Source organism: Pelophylax lessonae, assembly GCF_965119305.1.
Source record: "Pelophylax lessonae genome assembly, chromosome: 2".
Classification (NCBI taxonomy): Eukaryota; Metazoa; Chordata; class Amphibia; order Anura; family Ranidae; genus Pelophylax; species Pelophylax lessonae.
This window is the reverse complement of record NC_138769.1, coordinates 73,452,905-73,474,707: the sequence shown is the minus strand read 5'-3', so window position 1 is coordinate 73,474,707 and position 21,803 is coordinate 73,452,905. Positions and strand designations below refer to the sequence as shown.

The 21,803-nt window shown below is 39.7% G+C and overlaps 1 protein-coding gene across 11 annotated transcripts in view; it reads left to right on the top strand.

The window, feature by feature from the left end:
* ROBO2 (roundabout guidance receptor 2) overlaps positions 1–21,803 on the top strand; it is a 1,381,003-nt gene that overhangs the window by 1,227,104 nt on the left and 132,096 nt on the right. For all 11 annotated transcript variants that reach the window (XM_082246200.1, XM_082246196.1, XM_082246202.1 and 8 more), the window contains exons 9-11: positions 10,539–10,744; positions 15,917–15,998; positions 16,084–16,249. In XM_082246200.1, coding sequence (XP_082102326.1) covers positions 10,539–10,744; positions 15,917–15,998; positions 16,084–16,249 — 454 coding nt within the window. The remainder of the gene's footprint in view (positions 1–10,538; positions 10,745–15,916; positions 15,999–16,083; positions 16,250–21,803) is intronic.

The window sequence follows — 21,803 nt, the reverse complement described above, 5'->3', positions numbered from 1 at the left end:
TGACATCATCTTTCACAATATATAAAAAAAATGGGCTAACTTTACTGTTTAGTATTTTTTAAATGCAGTGAAATGTGATTTTTCAAATTTTTTCCAAAAAAATTGCGTTTTAAAGACCGCGTGACAAAAAATTTTGCAATGACCGACATTTTATTCTCCAGAGTCTTTGCTAAAAAAATATATATAATGTTTGGGTGTTCTAAGTAGTTTTCTAGGAAAAAATACTGGTTTTAACTTGTAAACAAAAAGTGTCCGAAATTGGGCTGGGGCTTAAGTGGTTGCGTTCAAGCTGCTGCCCCTATGATAACTACCAGGGTTGGTGGAGTCTGTCAGGTGTGTTATGGGAAGAAATAGGTGTGGCGCTGCTTGTTAAATGTGGGCCCTAATGGTGACTGTGTGTAACCTAAATTAATTGCCAAATGCATACATGAATTAATGCTAAAACATATATAAAATTGAATATATATATAATAAAGTGACTGCTATATTAGCAAATATTTTCGTGATTAAAGTGACGTGCTAAAAACTTAAAGAGGTTGTAAACTCCGTTAAATTTTTTTTTTTTTTTTTACAAGCTGAAAGATAAACACATAATGAGCTAGTATGCATCGCATACTAGCTCATTATGAAATACTTACCTTAGAACGAGCCCCCGTCGTGCCGTCCGCTCACCTCTATGACGGGCGACATGTCCAGTCGCCCGTCTTCTGGGATCGCAGCATCCGGCCATCTGGTTGGCCGGAGCCGCGGTGACGTCACTCCCGCGCACGTGCGCGGGAGCCGACAATCACGGCACGGGTCTCTGAAGAAACAGCACCAGTGGCCGTTCCTTCAGAGCGCATGCACCGGTGACGTCATTGGCTGCATGTAAGGTAAATATCTCCTAAACGGTGCATGTTTAGGAGATATTTACAGTACCTATAGGTAAGCCTTATTATAGGCTTACCTATAGGTAAAAGTGTCAGAGGAGGGTTTACTTCCTCTTTAACAAAATCAAAATCAGTCCATAAAAAAGAATCCAAAATTATTAGGGAGTCCATAAATTGACAAGTGCATTTAAGAGTTCCATATCCACTGACAATAAAACTTTATAGAGGTGATTGTTGTTTAAATTGCTTAAAATGCCTGATGGTTTTGCCTGTGCTTCTGGCTGAGATTTGGGGCCACTGCTAGCCTGGAGCAAAAAGGAATGGAAAAAATAAAATGGATATAGATAGAAAACTGTACAATTGATAATATACTGAATAGATACATTTTGTTCTATTTAAATATAATTTAGATAATTACGTTTTACCCTAGAAAACCTTCACAACTGATGGAACAGATAAAACAAACTCCAGACAAGCAGACAAATACACAGATTTATCTGACAAATTATTTTTATTTCTGTCCATCCAGTACTGAGATTTACACCACACAGCCCTGTATAGCAGGACAGGAGACCTGATTTTTCTCTACTTTTGTTAAAGTAGAATTCCAGGGTAATACTAACCAAGCTTTAAGTGTAGCAGTATATAGCAGTCTTGTGACTTTTATCAGTGTCTGCCTGAGCACTGATTTAAGCTTGTAGGAGGAGTTTTCAGTGTGACTCCTGCCCTCCTGTCTGAACAGTGCTGATTGGCCCTGTGCTGATCACATGCACCCACCACTCCACAAAAAAAAAAAAAAAAATCTCTACCAGTATACACCAAACTGAGCACAGTGTCCCTAAGGCTCTTTACTATCAGGAGATAGAGTATTGCAAGCATGCATTACTGCATACACAGACTGATTTTACTGTTGTGGGTTTAGTAACACTTTAAAAGTGCTTCCATCCCACTTCTCACACCTATGCTAACCACCCTGTATACTCACCTAATCTTAGAACACTCTGGTCTGCTCATGTGATTCACTGGCACTGGGTACAGGGGAGAGCAGAGTGCGATCTGACAACAGCTGCAGTGTTTACATCACCCATTGGCTTACTATAGGCCATCCGTTGACACACCCTCCTCTCCCCTATTGCCACTGTTTGCTGAGAAAAAAGAGCCAATCATGTAACTGGACAGGAGCTGCCTGAAAATAGGTAAGTATATATATATATATATATATATATATATATATATATATATAAATATATATATATATTTCTTCAGTGTATGTAAAGTCACATTTTGTCCAATTTAGTTATAAGCATTTAAATAACACTGCATAATGTTAGCAGCTTACGTGCAAATCCGGTTAGATAAGTTGAAAAAAAATGTGTGTTTAAATCTCAGTTAATTGTAATGCATGATTTGACCTTTTTCTTAGTAAGTCTTCTATTTTTACATTAATCTTTGGAAAGCCCATTTACCACTTCTATATCTTTATATTTCGTTTATGTGAAACAGTGTTTTCCAGGGACAAATATGTAGATACAAAAATGAAAATGTTTAATGCAAGCCCCTTTTGCTCCAAGGAACCTTTGTAAGGCATAGTATCTCTATGAAAGGAAGACATGCAAAACATTTACCATCATCCAAACATTGCATTTCAGATGTTGGGGAAGAGATACATGGAGAAATCTAAAGACTGTTGTTGAACATCAAGGATGTGTGCTACTTTTGTAAGCACACCCAAAATAAGAAACGTTTATAGCTTCTCTCTGTTCATATAAGTCAAGTTTGTAATACAATATTTCAAATGGTACATTCTTTTATATCAATGAAAATTGTGTCCTATGTCTTGAATTAGTCACATTCAAATGAGTTCCTCTACATTGGGGGTCAGTGCAAACAGCTGACTGGTAGATTTCGGTCTGGGTTGCTGACCCGCCATTCCAAAGCATCAAATAATGTGCAATGCAGAGGGACTACTTGTAAAGTTGGAGCTGTAGTAGGGAGCAAGAGCCGCATAAGACGATGCCTCCTCTGTAGTGCTGGCTCCTATCCCATATGGAGTGATACCAACTGCACCCCACCTCTTATCCTGGCTAGTGGTCTCTAGAGTGGTGCCAGCAGCAGGAAAGAAGAGATCTTCAGGTCAGTGTGAAGCAAAACACTGGGCATAAAAGTATAGGGCTGATTTGACACTAATGTACTGTGGTTTACCCACACCGCAAGCGTAGTGCCATGTACCTGTTTGTACACCCGAGTGTGGGTTTGCTGCGCTTAGCTATAGACACCTATTATATCCTACAGGTTTGGTGAACTTTGTGAATGCAGGAGTTTTGGTGCGCTTTCAAAAAGTGCACCATACCTGCAGGATATAATAGAAGTTTATGGCAAAGCGCAGCTAACCCACTGAACATAAGTGTGAAAGCAGCCTTATAGGGGGCTCAGAACAGTAAGGGTTCATATACATTTTCAGTTTTGGGAGTGGTAAAACCCTATAGTTCAGATGTGTATTATAACCCATGCCCTAACTGCACCCTCTTTAGCTGCAGTGGCCAGGGGTGTACACATGTCGCAGCTGCAGCAAGAGTTGTACACCCTGCCATGGTTGGTGGCTGTAGCACTTGCCAAGCATGACCCATTCAAGTGAATGAAGCCACTCTGCAAGTGCCCTGCAACCTTGTGTAGTACAGTAAACAAGGGTTGGCCCTATTTACTTGAATAGGGCGCACTTGGCAGGCGGTAGCACCCACCAAAAGCAACAGGGGGCTTAAATGCTGTTGTGGCATGTGTACATCTTTGGCTGCTGCCAGAGCAGCTAAAGAGGGTAGGGATTGGGAGTGATAAAATTGTGACTCAACCACAGGGTACCACCCCCCCTCCCACCTTTATGTGTGAACGAGCACTAAGGGTGTCGCTCCTGAATGCAGCCAAGGGCTCATTCATAAGTGCAGCAGACGCTGCTGCTCCCTTGAAAAGCGATCTGTGCTTTTGACAGGTGGTAAGGAGGCGATATGTCATCTCCTCACCACCAGATATAAACCCATGATTGTCATGCAATGCATGCAATTGCTATTCAGTAGTAAGGCAATTAGAAGTTTAAAACATATATTTTATATAAGGAGGTGACACTGTGCTCAGTGACCTTAGACTTCTCCCATGTTGTACAGGTAGATATCCACCTCTTTACGTTTGCCTACCCCTGCTCTACATGGACACTGAGGAAGAGATTTACACCGCTCAGGTAGTTGGAATTTCACAGCCAGCCATGGGTGCAGGAACTCGGATCGCCACCGCAAACAGGATACAAGAGAAATGGCCGCACACCAAGCGATGGCTCACGATGAAAGGCTTTATTGAACAAGGATGCAAGGTACAGCAAAATGGATGGTAGACATGTTTCACATGACTCACAGTGTGCTTGTTCCCTACCAATAGTGAAACATGTCTACCATCCATTTTGCTGTACCTTGCATCTCTGTTCAATAAAGCCTTTCATCGTGAGCCATCGCTTGGTGTGCAGCCATTTCTCTTGTATCTGCATAGACACTGCTGTTTGGTAGCTTTCCTTAGCTACTGTATAGGGATGATCGAACGGTTCGGGTCGACCATCGGTTCGGCCCGAACATTGGGTGTTCGAGGTTCGGCCGAATTTAGAACTTTTTGCCCAAAAAGTTCGGAATTCGGCAACCAGAACCGACCAAAATGCAATGCTTCAGGAAATGGGCTTTAAAAGCCTGTGATTGGACCAGAACCATTAGCAAAAGCCAATTGAGGGGGCAGGAGAATGCTAGGAATGTGATTGGAGTGACTAGGGGGTCCCTAGACCAATCATTAGTGAATATGCCCCCCAGTATATAAGATCGCCCCCGCCATATTCCTAGCATTGTTATACTGGACATGGAAGAGAGTGGAAGCAGATCTGTTAATTTTACTTTAAAAGTGTCATTTAGCTATTTATTAGTGTGAGGAAAGGGATATCTAGTGTAGTTAGAGTGCTCCTTTACACTTAAGTTAGCTTCAAAAATTTAGTTTCTGTAGGGAAAGTGTTAAGTGTAAAGGGACCGTAGTGTAGTGTAGGGTTAACTGGCAGTGACTGCTATGGCAGGGTGACAAAACCCTTCCATAGCAGGGTGACCGCTATAGAGAAATGATCATTTCTCTGAGTTGCTTCGGAACTGGAATATGGCTTCTCACCAGCCAAGCATTTTTTATGCTGCAGGGGCTGCCACTGCCAGTGCTTTTTTAAGGACATGTTTGATGTCAAGACATGACATCTGAACATGTGTATAGGGGGTATATATACACATATATGTCTGTATATATACCCCTAGACATATATAGGTGTGATAGTAGCAGAAATAAATGCTTGCGCTAATGAAATCATTTACAGTAATATATTTCTGCTACTATCACACCTATATATGGCTAGGTGTCTATATACATATAATTATGTGTGTATATATACCACTATACACAAGTTCAGATGTTTTGCCTGCCTCAAAAGAACCCAAAAAAATGCCAAAAAAACGCTAGCGTCAAAAAAAAAATGCCCAGGTGTGTTTTTGCTGGCATTTTTTGGGGGTTTTTGGAGGCAGGCAAAACATCAGAACTTGTGCACAGTACCACTATACACAAGTTCAGATGTTTTTCCTGACTGCAAAGAACCCAAAAAAATGCCTTCTATTAAACCGGCAAGGTGTTACAGCAGCAAAGCCAACCTCCTGTGCTGAAAGTTTTCTAATACAAACAATCTTTTTTTTCTGGTTCTGGACATGCTACAGAGCTGAAACTTCACATACTAAATCTATTTTTTTTTAATTTTTCAATAATTGGCTTTTTTTATCAAAAATGATAATTTTTAAGAACTTTTTTTGTGTGATTTTGTGTCTGGGGGGTCTAAAAGGTGTACCTGTGAAGTTTCAGCTCTGTAGCATGTCCAGAACCAGAAAAAAAAGATCATATAGGTGTTAAAGGAGGGTCCCACATCCCTGTTCTACTGAAAAATTATTTAATCTTTTTTATTTTCATGGTTCTGGACATGCTACAGAGCTGAAACTTCACATGTACACTTTTTAGACCCCCCAGATACTAAATCCAAAGTCAAAATCAAAAAATCTCTCTCTCTTTTTTTTTTCTTTTTCAATAATTGGCTTTTTTATCAAAAATGACAATTTTTAAGAACTTTTTTTGTGTGATTAATAGTTAATGGGGCATGACCCAGAACCCTAGGCACTTTTTAGGGGCATTTATTGGGTTTTAGGGCTTCAAAATGGTGTTTTTTGATTCCAGAAGTTCGGGTCCCATTGATTTCAATGGGGTTCTGGAATCCGAACCGAACTTTCCTGAAATTCGGGTGTTCTGGTCGAACCGAACTTTTCAAAAGTTCGATCATCCCTACTACTGTATAATATACTTGCTGAACGTCATTAGGATCTTCTTTTCTTTAACAGCCTTGGGTCTTGGTGATGATGTATGAGGAGTTACTTGATCATTGTTCATTTATTGGAAGCTTGGCAGAGTTCTCCCTTATTGTACTACTGATAAACAAAATACAGATCAGTAAATTCAAATTTTAATTTCTAGTTCTTTTAGTCAACCCACCTCTTGGAACCTTTTACAGTCTAATGCTCTTTTATTCAATCAATCTTGACAGGTGCATCCCAGAATAATCACCTTTGATTTTCATGAATATCTGCATTGATATTTGAATAAATTGCAGAAAATTATGCAATTTAAAAAATAGTTCCACCCAAACTTAACTGCTTACTCCACCCCCCCCCCCCCCCCCCCGGTGCCACATTTGGTACCTTTTGAGGGGAGGATACCTGTCAAAAACAGGTACCCGCTCCCACTTCCGTGTAACAGAGGAAAAAACAAAAAAGCGCCTCTAAGTGCAGTATTTTTAATAGGTAAAACACTAGGACAAGTGCAAACTCATATAAGCAAAGGCAATAAAGGCATATCTGGATGCTGAAAGCCCAGTGGCAGATGTATCGCTGGAGGCACCCAGGGTCCACGCTATGTCGGCCATGATGGATACGGGAGACGGGGGGAGTGTTGGCTTGCCTGCGTCTTCTGGGTGCGGCTTCACAGAGGATTGGCAATATGGTGTCTTGGGCAGATGTATACTTTATATATGATCCATATTATATATATTATGCTGTGGGTGACAGATTATAAGCAACCTTAGATGTGGTGGCTGCATTAGTTTATTTTTAGGCTTTTCCCCTCTGTTTTCACCTTGAGAGAGAGTTAGAGAGTTCCCACTCTGGATGAATGAGCACAGGGGCACCTTTGGCAGTGGCATTGTCAGTCTGCAATGACACAGAAGACATCCATTACCCTGGGGGGAACAGGGTGCACCCACAGCATAATATATATAATATGGATCTTATATATAGTATACATTTGCCCAAGATGCCATATAGCTGATCCTCTGTGAAGCCATTCCCGGGAGACGCAGGCAAGCCGCCACTCTCCCTGTCTTCCGCAGCCATCCTGGCCGACATACCCTGGACCATGGGCTCCTTCAGAGATACGTCTGCCATCGAGCTTTCAGCATCCAGATGAGCCCTTATTGCCTTTACTTATGTGAGTTTGCACTTTTCCTAGTGTTTCACCTATTAAAACGACTGCACTTAGAGGCGCTTTTCTTGTTTTTTCCTTTTAATATCACTCACAGAGCTGACTTCACTCTGCAGAAGAGCCTACTTGCACCCAGTGCTTGTATTGAACAAGTCCCCCCCCCCTCAATTTACAGGTGCAATCACCCTTCTTTTGGACATTGTTTAACGACATTTTTTAATGGACTTATGGAATTAGTTGACCTCTACCTTGTGTGCTAACATTAACCCTTGCCACTTCCATGTAAGGTAGCCATGGCGATCTACGTAACTTACGGCCCCTTCTCCTTCCCCCGCTGTCTTCTGGGAGAAACACACAGGTCCCAGAATACAGCAGGACCATTCAGAAGGAGTAGCGCGACTTGCACATGTGCAGTAGGAAACAGTCTGTAAATCTGGAAGGCTTTACTTCCTGTTTCCCTTAGTAAGGATGCCAGCGCCTGCACTCAAAGCTGATGGATGGATTGGCTAGGGGTGCTGACATCGCCAGATACCAGGACAAGTGAGTGTCCTTATATTAAAAGTCAGCAGCTACAGTATTTGTAGCTGATGACTTTTATTTATTTATTTATTTTTTTAATGCAGGCTGGAACTCCGCTTTAATAGTCCAGGCAAATATTATTCTAGAATTTAAGTCAATACTTTTTGCAGCCAACTGCCCTTCTTTCCCTTTTTCCATTTCATGTTTTCTCCATATTACTGAACTCAGATCAGCTTGTGACTTCCTGAACTGGCTTTCACCAATGCTAGACCTTCATTGAGCCAGCAAGCTGCCACATATTGTGCATGCTTGGCTTTTTTTTTGCTTTCATGGAGAAGCTGTCTACCTGCAGGTTTTAGTGCCGGTTCACATTTGTGCGATCACAGAGATCGTATGTAATTCGGAGCGCACTGCTCCTAAAATTACATGCGATCTCTGTGCAGTGCAAATTTCAGCCATACAGCTTGTATGGCTAAATTCGCACTGCAATCGCACTAAAACACGCACAGGACCCTTTTTTTGGTCCGCAGCAGAATCGGATAGCATGGTGGTTCACACTAGTGCTATCCGATTCTGTGTGAACTTGCAGATCGCACTGCGATATGCGATCCAATCTGGGGGTGTCGTTAACTTTTAATTGACACCCCCCCAGCGTATCACATATGGCAGTGTGAACTGCCAGGGGTGCGGATGCAATGCGGGAACACGCTGTATATTTGCAGCGTTCCCGCATCGCACAAATGTGAATCGGGTCTAAAGTACATTGCTTCTTCATTAGAACCTATTGAGAAAAGCTACACATGTGTAATATTCTGCTACTTACCAACTCACTGAAGATGACTGAAGAACTGCTAATGTGAGCTGTGACTGGTTGAGGAAGATGCTTATCTGAGGTCAGTAGTAGGGCATAGTAAAAGGGATGCAGGAGGCAAGGTGGACAATTAGCCTCAATTTAAATTGGACACATCTACAAACATTTGTTTATGATAATAAAAATATAAAGTACAATTCCTAGATTTTTAAATTCACCTGGTTCACTTCAGTCATCACTAGTAATACGTAACATATTTATAAAAATAATTAATTATAAATTGGTCTCCATGTAATCACAGAACCATGACTATTGAGACTTGTTTTCCTCTATCAGTTTCCAGAACAGAACAGTTTATACCATCAAAATATCATGAGCGTTTTCTGGGTTTTTTTCTGGGTTCAGCATTTTGAGGTTGATTTACTAAAGGTAATTAACCTTAAAGGTCATTAACTTTGCGAGGAAATTTTCCTTTAGCATTTTAAATGAGGTTAGGCTTTGCTGTTTTTCATCTTTCAATCATATGCAAGCAAAAATACTGTTTTTTTTTTTTGTTTGTTTTGTTTTTTACCACATTCACCAAGGTAACTGAAAATTCCTATGCAAAGTGAACAGGCTATTTGTGTTTGGTATATCAACCTCATGTGTATAAAGATTAAGGATTACCTGTACATTTTAGGAAAATCATGTTAAAAGCAGTGCAATTACAACAGTGACACCTTCAGGCTATAATATGAACTAACTAGCTGCCCGTAGTAGAAGCAGCCATGTGGAAGGGGCCATTTTGTTAGGTTAATCAGTGTGTCCAAGAACAACGTCTGGCAGCTGATTAAAGGATTAGTGACTTCACCAGTACAGAATTTTAGTCCAGATCTATTCCCTTTTTCAAATAAATTACAAAGAAAGGCAATTAGAGTAAACTTTTATGACTATTCATTAGTCAACAAAAAATCATGGCTGCCCTGCTTGGTGCATTTAGAGTGTTTTTTCTTTATGGTTGTTGCATGATATTTTTTACCAATGCAATACTTATGACACACATTTATGATTTATTAAACTTTTACCAATGATATGCATTATGACACACATAAAATGGTCATTATATAGAGTATAGATTGTAAGTCAACACTGCATTCTAGATATTAACACAAAAAAACAATTGAAGGCTTCTGAAATGATACCCGACTGGCCCACTTTAAATGGCAGTATGGAAGTTCACACCTGACTGCAACCTCTAAGTGTTCATTTAACCTCTGACCTGAGTGTCACACAAGCCTGGAACGATGTAAGATGCCGAAGAGCCCTGGAGCTGAGTGTTCTTCCTGGCGAAAAATACTTTTAATCTGTTATTGATCTGTCTCATTTAATGCGTTATGGAATAACCATTTAGGTAGTTAAAATAAATGACATGTGTTATGAAAAAATATGCAAATGAGCAAAGACTTTTGCCATAAAGCTAATAGCCCGCTCAGTTTTCTAATTTATGATTTCATAAAAGTAACAAAAAGGGCATGATGTAACAACAATGGTAGCTTACAGTACATTTCAACCCCATCAATGTGCAGGTAAATGTCAACTACAGCAACAAATAAGATGTTGACTTTGAGAGTTTAACCACCATTGGCTGGAATCTAAACTGGTCCTGCAATAACTGCTGGGGCATTGCTTTTTGTTACACTATACCTTCTTTAGCTGCTACATATGATATCCTTGTTGGTATGCATTTTTTGCGCTTTTAGTTACCTTTTTCCTCTGCTTTATTTTAGTGTTAACTGACAGACCACCACCAATAATCTTGCAAGGTCCAGCAAATCAGACATTGGCAGTTGATGGTACAGCATTACTAAAATGCAAAGCCACGGGTGAGCCCATGCCAGTTATCAGCTGGCTAAAGGAAGGATTTAATTTCATGGGAAGAGATACACGACTATCTATTGTGGATCAAGGTTCCTTGCAGATTAAATCCTTAAAGGTAAGCAATAATATATACTGTAGGTAAATAATTTCTCTGTTACTGTTTGTACCTTATGTATCTTAAAGCAACACCAAGGGCATTTTTTTCGGGATAGAGTGGAGAGAGATTAGGGTAACTATCAGGTTTCAATGCTGTCTGTGCCCTCCGTTAGGGAGATTTATCTTGTTGTTGTTATCTATTTTGTTGTTATCTATTTGTCTTGTTTATTGTTATCAAAAAAAGTGAATGTAAGAGAAAATCTCAAATTTTGGGTTAACATTCGAACAGGATAAAGGCCCGTACACACTTGACGGAAATCGGACTAAATATCCTCCAATTTTTCTCTCTCTTGCTCAGCGTTCATAACCGTTTTTAGTTGATAGTGCATAAATGTTCACAAAATTTCTCATCCGATTTTTTTTTTCTTTTGGGACATTTGTTCCTAGACTTCCGGGTTGTCAGCAACTTCAGATCATGCGCGGTCTTTCAAATCTGATTTTTCACGGACGTACTGCATACACATTAAACGAAAATTGATCGTCTGGGGTCGGACGTTAAAAATGTTGGTGTTTGTCCCTCCGTTTTTTTTTGTTGAAAATGTCGGCATCGGCTGCTGAAAGTTGTGTACACATTAGCCGAACGATTTTACCTGGGATGGGAATTTTCGGCAGATTTTCTACTAGTGTGTACCCCACTTTAGAGAGGAAATCTTCCTATGGGGACACAACACTAGTTCTGGTAACCCTGGTGACACCCCTGGATTCCCTGTTTTGGCTTTGGGACAGGAAGTGAAGGGAACATGGTACATGAATGGAAAAAAAAAAATCTGACAGTTGTTATAATCCTCCATTACTCTATCCAAAATGAAAAAAAAAAGTTTTGCCTTTATTGATACTTTAAGTAAATTGCAGTTATGTGCCTGTGCATGTATGTCTGTGCACATATTACCAGGGTAAAATCTAAATATATCATTGATGTATACAGATCCTTTGGTGTAGTATATTATAAAATTGTTTTCTTTATTTACTATTTTTACATATATTTATATAGGATTTTGTTTTAGTTCTTGCTAGGTTATGTGAGTGAAGTGAGCTTGCTAAGGTATGTGAGGAAGTGAGGGTATTAAATATATTTCCCTTCACAACAGTACTTTTTTAAGGTGGATACACACTATATAATAATGATTGAATTTACCATTTAAAAGCTTATTATTACTTAGAATGTATTGACATTGTATATAAAAGCATACTTTCACCCTGACCATCCCTACCTTTATGATTAAGCCTGCATTCAGCAAAATGCATTAGACATTGACAATCTGCAGGTGAGGGCTCTTGCATCTGTGCTGGTCAAGTAAAGTTTTTATGAATGATGACATCAGATTGCAGCCCTCTTTTTGGCTTGATAAGACTAAGTGTGGTATTGTTTTTATTACACTTGACGGTACACTACACTAGAGCTCCTTGCCATAGTTTTTACTGTTATCACTCACACATTTGGGTGTTGCTGCTCCCTGCTTAGGGGTGCAACTCTAGGCTCCTATCTATCCAAATCTGGTGACTGCCACTGAGCATGCAGGCTAGGGGACAGCCCATCTCGACTCAATATATGCAATATGAATAAAGGAACACCCCAGGTGCCGCACACACTACAAAGCCCAATGGTCTTTGTAGTAAAAGCAGCCTCAGCCCAGGCTCTGTCAAGGCCATGCCCCCCCCCCCCCCCACTGGGCTTTGCTGGTGTGCGGTACCTGGGATGTTCCTTCTTATAGGGGTAGAAAAACCTCAATATTGTTATTAAAAGTAAGTGTAAACCTAATAGTATATAATCTTAAGACGTTATTGTAGTTTAAAAAATCCTTTTTAATATTTTTACATATACTGCTTTCATTAAAATATTACTTGGTGATCCTGTTATGAAGGCACTTCCTGTTATAGGGTGACAACTCATTTAAGAGTGAAAACTCAATTTCTCTCCTGCATTGTCATCCTGTCACATGGGCTTCCAAAGGAGACTAAGAGGGGCCATGGAGACATGCATTGCACAGGCATGTTCCACAATCAGGAAGCTTACACGGAGTAATGACAGGCAGCCATCACTGTAGTGTATGTATGAAAGAGAAGGAAATCAGTCGCACTGAGATGTCTGAAATGAAAATGGTATTCTCGGCAGAAAAAAAAACAAAAAACATGGCAACTGTTGTAGATACATAGCACTTTAGCAAATTAATTGTCAATCAGGGAGAGCATACATTCACTTAAGAAACAGACATCTTTTTATTGTTGTCCAAGAAACATAAGGAACAATTATCTATCTATCTATCTATCTATCTATCTATCTATCTATCTATCTATCTATCTATCTATCTATCTATCTATCTATCTATCTATCTATCTATCTATCTATCTATCTATCTATCTATCTATCTATCTATCTATCTATCTATCTATCTATCTATCTATCTATCTATCTATCTATCTATCTATCTATCTATCTATCTATCTATCTATCTATCTATCTATCTATCTATCTATCTATCTATCTATCTATCTATCTATCTATCTATCTATCTATCTATCTATCTATCTATCTATCTATCTATCTATCTATCTATCTATCTATCTATCTATCTATCTATCTATCTATCTATCTATCTATCTATCTATCTATCTATCTATCTATCTATCTATCTATCTATCTATCTATCTATCTATCTATCTATCTATCTATCTATCTATCTATCTATCTATCTATCTATCTATCTATCTATCTATCTATCTATCTATCTATCTATCTATCTATCTATCTATCTATCTATCTATCTATCTATCTATCTATCTATCTATCTATCTATCTATCTATCTATCTATCTATCTATCTATCTATCTATCTATCTATCTATCTATCTATCTATCTATCTATCTATCTATCTATCTATCTATCTATCTATCTATCTATCTATCTATCTATCTATCTATCTATCTATCTATCTATCTATCTATCTATCTATCTATCTATCTATCTATCTATCTATCTATCTATCTATCTATCTATCTATCTATCTATCTATCTATCTATCTATCTATCTATCTATCTATCTATCTATCTATCTATCTATCTATCTATCTATCTATCTATCTATCTATCTATCTATCTATCTATCTAAAACTGAAACCTTGGTCATGGGAGGATTGACTGTTTAAAGTGGCTGTAAAGCCTCATGATTTTTCATACAATGCACATAAAGTGGTGCAGCTCTCCCCAACCCCCCCCCCTCCCTCTTTTTCTTACCTGAGCCTGATCCAGTGATGTGCATGAGCACAGCAGCTCCAGCCCCTGTCTCTTTCCTCATTAGACAGATTGATACCAGCCAACTCCCACTACTGTCAATCAAATCCAGTAACATGGGAGCGGGGGGCAGTACCAAGTCCCGCTGTCTGTGTGGGAGCATGCCTGCAGGGGTGCCCCCAGGAAAAGCAACTTTCCCTGAGGGCACCCGATGGAGAGGAGGGGCCTGGGGCACCTGCAGGGCCCCTCAGAAGAAGAAGATCTGGGCTGCTCTGTGAAAAACCATTGCACAGAGCAGGTAAGTATAACATGTTTGTTATTTTGATCTAAAAAAAAACCCAGACGGTTTACAACCCCTTTAAGGAAATGTATTTGGTTATTATTTTAAATTTAGATGTTATGTTATTGTTCAAATATGCTCTAGGTAATATTAGGTATTGCTTTAATCCATTGTCATTTGTTAGACAGAATACTCTATATTGAGTATTGCAAAAAAAATATTATATTAACAGAATTAAAAATAATAATAATAATTATAGAAAAAGGCTGTGCTCTTGTACATCCAGACACTCAGTAAATCACTGTCTCATTCAAAGACTGGTTACAGAGGAAAGTGCTTTAAACTTTATGTCTGTCACTGTCTTTCAGTGACCATAAATTAATTATTAACTTCCTCTGAGCAAAATGGAATGTATTAAAAAAATGAATGTCAGCATTCCCTGAGTAAACAATTTAGCCTCCCACTTCATGCTGAAGGCAAGCACTGGCCACAAAGGTTAATGCATTTTTATTGTACTGCTGGATTAAATAGTGCGCTTGAATAGGCAAGGTCCCCAGGAGTTGGTGGAAAATCAGCAAGTCAAGGTAGAAGCTCAGTGATCCCGAGCCAACTCCCGGAACGTACGCGACTTCTGTCCGCAGTGTTCTCTGGCGAAGTGGCTGAGATGAGTAAAGAGATAGCACTGATATTCAGGGATTTAGAAAGATTGTCTTTAAAATCTCAGTGTGGGCTGTGAGTCACTCTCCAAAAGGCTGCTTACATATAGCTGTAAATGGAGTTATGCCACCTGTCTATCTCTCAAGGAGAACTAAGATTTCACCCATTCATTTCCAGTAGCCCCCCCAGACACAATTGCATAACCAGAGACTCTTTTTAAGATGTAACAGCTAGTTTGCACTTTGTATTTAGTCTAAAAAAACGTGATTGTGGACTCTTAAGTCAGCTAATATTTATCTTTGCGCTGTATATGCAGAAGATAAAGATATGGTCAAACATTTGAAAAAATATGTTTTTGTTAGTGCTGCCCATAGCTATATTATGCAAATTTAACAGATAATGGTGGTCACAAAGTCTTCTATTGCTATTACCTATTCCATTAAAAGAAATAGCAAGGGCACAATGTAGATATTGCTCAGACAGGAAGCATTGTGCTAACTGTACTACCTCTACACTCTAGGCACATGTTTAAGACAGCCATATATTTAGAAAGGACAGCATAGGTTCACATTATTACAACATGCGTTCTGTATGTAGAAAGCCCATTTATTTCAATGGGCTGCCCTACCCACAGAAAAATGAAAAAAGTAGTCCCTAACCCTTTTTTTATTTGCACCGCAGTGAACCGCATAGTGCTTTGGTATCATGTGTTTTGGTATGCATGAAAACGTGCCGCAGTTGCCAATGCGCAGGGGTTCCATTAACAATTAATGGCACCCCTCGCATTTCTGCTAAAGTGCAGCACGTTTCTCTGCAGATTGGGAACACACACGTTCCCCACCCGCAGATGTGTTAACTGAGCCTTATTAACAAATTACGCTTACCTCCAGCTATCATTTCCATAGATCCTTCAATACATTATTATGGGAACTGAAGCTGATTATATATTTTTATTTTTTCTTTAGGCTGGTGATTCTGGCACTTACACTTGTGTGGCCACGAGTTCTAGCGGAGAGACAACTTGGAGTTCGATACTGGAAGTAACAGGTAAGTAGTGTACACGTGTTAGCACAGGGCATTGTAACTGTAGCCTGTCTTTAAGTGATATTCATGATCTCTGTGCCTCCTCTAGAATCTGCTGGTGCCACTATCAGCAAGAATCTTGATATCAATGATTTGCCTGGACCGCCGTCAAAGCCTCAGGTTACAGATGTCAGCAAGAACAGCGTCACTTTGTCATGGCAGCCGGGCACACCAGGGATCCTGCCTGTGACATCATATATAATTGAAGCTTTCAGGTAAGACAGCTTCCAACTGGGAGATTTCATGTTAATTATTCTGTTTTTTAAATGACAGAAAACTCACATGTGATGGATAATAATGATCACTTTAGCTTCCAATTAGTATTTGCATCTTTTTAGATTGTAAGCTCTCAAGAGCAGAGCCCTCCTAATCCTCTTGCATTGCATTGTATTGTAACTGTACAATCTCCCTTTACTTTTTAAAGCACAGTGCAAACCGTTGGTGCTATGTAAATGATGAAAAATAATAATACATTTGCGGTAGTAACTATCATAGGCAGCCAAATGTGATCACCAATATACTACTGTTGTCAGTCATAGCTGAAACCAAACAGTGATCTAAATAATATAGTTATTTTGATTGTTTTGCTAAAGGCAAATTGGCTTTTCACTCTGCAAGGAAAGTTGCACTTTGTAAAGGAATGTGCCGAGACCTCAGTGATTGTGGTGAGGTTTCACTTTCTGAAGCATAATCAGTCAATTGCAAGGAAAATAAAAAAGCAGTATTTTTGCCTGTATACCATTGGATGATAAAAGTCAGCAGAGCTTTACCCCATTAACTAATTTCTGGGGGAAATTTCCTTGCAAAGTGAACAGCCTATTTGCCTTTAGTAATAGTATAGGTTTGTATCAGGATAGTGCAAAGATTTCTTCTTTCTAAAGACAAATCAGTGGACATGGGGACACTAGTGACAAATGTAGATATGGTATTTTTACACCTGTCCATGGCCCTAATTGTCCAGCAATACAATTATTAAAAAAAGGGGATAGAACTCTCCTACCGCATTTCTCTTTCATAGGCCAAACCAACAAGACGTTACACTGTCACTGCTCAATCTCTGTGCAAGATCCCGCAGTGCTTGAGACAGCTAGAGAGCAATGCTGTGGGAGCAGGTGAATGTTCTGAGACAGGATCACTAATGTTATATGGTTTTAAGTGTGATTAAAAGAGATTTTTTTAAGAAATCATAGTTACCTAGGTAGATGCAGCATTGGTCCGATGCTGCATCTATCCCCTGCCAGCTCTTAGAATGAGAACTGAGTGATCAAACACTGCTAAATTCCTCAGTTCTCAGCACTCTGTAAACGGAGAGCTAGTGACTGTCAGTCATTGTCTCTCTGTTCTGCCACCCCCTCTGGCTCAGGTTCTCAGTGGCTCAATAAGGGAAAGGGTGGGATCCACCAGATCCCTGGACTGGCTTTAGCCCACTGATGGCTGAAAATAGGTTACAGAAGTCCAGGATGAACTTTACTCCTGTGAACCCCAGGAGAAGTATAGCCAAACGAGTTTAAACTGTGGAATGCTCTACCACATGATGTGCTTTCTGACATTAAATTATATATGTAGCTAAGTATAAATAGAAAAAGTAAACAACTGCGCTAAACCAAATAGATTGTAAGCAGCAACTTCAAGTGTGACTATCACCTTAGAAACAATGTATAAATATAAGTTGCGCTATATAGTGAAAACATATATGATATGTAAAAAAGTCCAGAGATAAAGTCCATATAAAGGCAAACAGCACGTCTGACGAAATTTTCTGTACAGGTACCGCTTACCAGAGGCTAATGATAAATAGGCCCAAAGATTCCAAGTGATCCACAGGAACCAGATCTCAGACGGACTCCGTATGTTGAATGGATCTCCTCAGTGTTGAGTGATCATGTGAAATGAAATAAAAAACGCCATAGCGTAAAACCACAAACAAATAGATGTAACACCCCAAGTGATGGGAATATCAGAAAGGTGCTGTAGTAGTGATAGTAAAGAACATAGACACCTCCAATCCTGTGAATATACTCCTTACCAGAGTAATAGAAAAATATTGCAGAAACAAATAGTGTAGAGGACCTCCCCCAATAGGACTGCAGCTTACCAAAAGGAAAGTAAATAGAGCACTTAGATCCCAATCGTGTCACCGAAGAGGGCTGACAAACATATGCCCTTACCAGCTCCAAAATGATAAAGGCAGAAAAGGTCCTGATTCGCCTAAGCACTTCCGCTGCGAGCAAAACTCCAAATGCTGGTGTCTAGATATTCCAAACCAGGCGCCTCCAATGGGAACACTGATACAGGCTCAGCATACAGATGGTGATGGCATGCCTCTTATTATATACCTTGTATAAATATAGTATAGGAATGTTTAGACTGGGCATTCGTCCAAGTACTTTTGTGAAGTCAGTGATTTTTTTACCATCAGACAAAGTTTATAAGTACCTAAGTAACTTTTTTAAGTACCTGGCTAAGACTGAGTTGACAAGAGGGCCTCCCCTTCTCTTTCCTTTTAATACCCCATGGAGTTGATGACATGGTATAGCAGGACAAGACTGGCATGGGTGCCTGTGGTAGGGATCCAGAAGCAGCAGGTGGTCTGAAGACAGTCTGAATACTGCTGAAATGCTAAAGATGCTTTGACTTGATCTAGTGCAGAAGAATGGCACACAGGTTAGCCACAGAAACCTACAGCTGAGGGAAGCAGAGACATCAGGATGAGAAGAGGTTAGCAACAGTCAGGCAGCAGAGATACCAATTTGGAAAGCAGTAGCAAGGTCAGAGTGCATGCCAAGGTCAGTATAAAATTGCTATAAAGGTAATGAAACATATAGAAGGCAAAGTCAGGACATAAACAAAGGTCAGTAGTGGAAGATCTGGATAGTCAGGAGGCAAGCTGGGTCAAACACAGAAAAAAAGAAGGCAGGTCAAATCATAAATCATAGGAGCGGATGACCATTAGGCAACTGTGATTAAGTTGGAATGTGCTTTAAATAGGGCACTTGGTGCCAACGCCAGTGCCAGATATGTGTTCATTCACAGTCATGCACATGTGTTTGACCATGTAAACAAACACACACAAATGAGATGCCAGACTGGCAGGGCCAGGCTAGTGACTATTTGAACAGAGGTGTTTTTGTTTTGATAATTTATTATGGAATTTCCCTGAATGCTGTGATCAGCCAGGCAATAAAGTGACTTTTTGTCAGGTGAAGCTCTTCTCCTGGTCAGGTAGTTACTGCTGTAATCCATCTTCCTCTTATTATGGTAATGGTTATTTAATACTTCCGTAACCATGGAGCGTCTCTGTGACATTCTGACAGATGCTTCATTCTTGGATACATATACTGTTAACTTAGGAGAACAGTACATGCGCTGCTGCCTGTATGCACTAGACATTAGCAATTTAGCATGAATCAACAGTAGATCGAGACCTGTTCATGACTCTCCTTATAGGTGTGGATGAAAAACGATTTAGATGTGAGTGTTTCTTCCTTAATGCCACATGTGATACATATGTTTTTAAGAAAAAAAAAAGTATAATTTTAATATTTAGACATTGCAGACCATTTTTGTAAGGGTAAGTGAAAAGATAGATAGATAGACAGACAGACAGACAGACAGACAGACAGACAGACAGACAGACAGACAGACAGACAGACAGACAGACAGACAGACAGACAGACAGATAGATAGATAGATAGATAGATAGATAGATAGATAGATAGATAGATAGATGTAAGTATCCACCCCACCCTTGAACTTTGCACTCTGGAGGGTTTGTGTGCGTGTGGGGAGGAGGGGGGGGGTGTTTCAGGGGCTCGTGATTGAGTTCCTGTGTGTGTGTGTGTGTGTATATATACAGGTGTACACAGACACTCCCTAGCCAACTGATCTTCATAAATCATTCTTTTTTCCTTAGAAATAAGACAGTTGGGAGATATATCTGACGATTTGACCATTTCATAAAGATGTGATGACATGGTTGTAAGCAGGTGCAGTTAGCTAGTCTGTCAATAGGTGGCTCTGTCCAAATTAGTGTGATAAAAGGGAATTATGTAGTTGAGTGTTACATTACCTATTAGACAAAGCCTTCCTCTAATGATACAGTGCAGTGGGTGAAGTTAGTGCCCATATAAATGCCAGGGTGGGAGAAGCCTTAGGTAAAATGGGGCTTGGGAGCAAAAAAAAACCTTCAGCCATGTAGATGTAGCTAGCTACTGCAAAGGCCATGCAAAGGCCATGCACTGGGCAGAAGGCCTGGTGAGATAGTCTAACCCCCTGAATAGCCAACTGTAGTTGCCTTGACTCGAAACATGGTCTATAAAAAAATTGGGAGCAGGACGCAAAAGTCCAGGCTAGGTGTTTTCTGACGTGAGTACTAATGCAGCTAAGAGTGTACCCGGCTGGGTAGAACTATGGGGTGGGACATAGAAAAAGAGACTGGTGTACTACAAAAAGCATCTTCTTAATCTCGAGTGAAAGGACAGGATTCTTTACCTTGTAAATCTTCATTTGAATAGAGCAGAATGCTTCAGGTTTAATATACAGGGAGATGGATCAAAACACTGTAATGACTCCAAGGAGAGGAGAGAGGAGATGCTAAGGAAGATGGCTTATGAATGATATCTAATATTTAGCTTTTACAAATTAATGCTAAAGCTTGTCCACTTTTGTGTATGGTGATATTTCCCGAAGACACATATCAGTATGTCGATGTGATATAATGGAGTTGATTTACTAAAGGCAAATAGACCGTGCACTTTGCAAAGTGCAGTTGCACTCTGCAAGTGCAAAAGCTACAGATCTTAGTGAATGAGCAGCTCTGCTGTCTTCCATTATCTAATCATAAGCAAGCATAAATGCTGTTTTTTAAATTTTCCTTGCACGTGATTGGGTATTCTTTGGAAAGTGAAGCTTTACCTCATTTACTAAGCTTTTACTGAGCAGAGTGCAACTGCAGTTTGCAAAGGGCACATTCTATTTGTCTTTAGTAAATCAACCCCAGTGTTTCAATACCATCTTTGAAGAACATCAGTAAAGTGTATAAAATATCCTTCATGTATGAACATTCCTTTCTTAAAGAATTTAAAGGCTAATGGCAAGGGATGTCGGAGTGTGCACAATATGGTGGAGGCTTTTGGCTATAGCAGTGGGTTGTCAACCTATCCAGGAAGAGGCAAGTCAGCAGCTTGAGAAATTTGGCACCACTATTTGGCCATGGTCATTCAACAAAAATTTGTTTACAATTAGAGAATGTGCGAAATGGATGGACAGCCATGTTCAGTTTGGTATTTGAAGGCTATACTAAAATGTTAATAAGGACATCTAGAGATGTTCCAACGACCGTCCTTTTCACTTCTGTAAAGGCTTAGTGGGTCAGTGGGGAAGAGAATACCATTGGGGTTGGGACAGTAATGCTAAAATAATAAAACACATGGGAGGGGAGTTATAAAGGTTGGGGTGATAGAGAGGACTACTTAGGTTCTTTCTGTGACACCTTGTTCTGTATAGTGGCACTAAATAAGAGTCTTTGTCATTAGATCCAATGTACCATTTGAGTTTGACTTGCCTACTAGACAGCATATTATGTTGGCACATAGCTGGTACATAAGTGATAGTGCTGAGTAGCAGATATTCTTGATTTCATGGTACCTGTCACATGTACTGTATGCCCTCTGCAGTGTAACCCTCAAACATTAAACTGCATATATATAGCCAAAGCTTGTTTTTAATTTTTTTATTTTATTTTTTAGAGTGGGGAAAGTTTAGACCCTC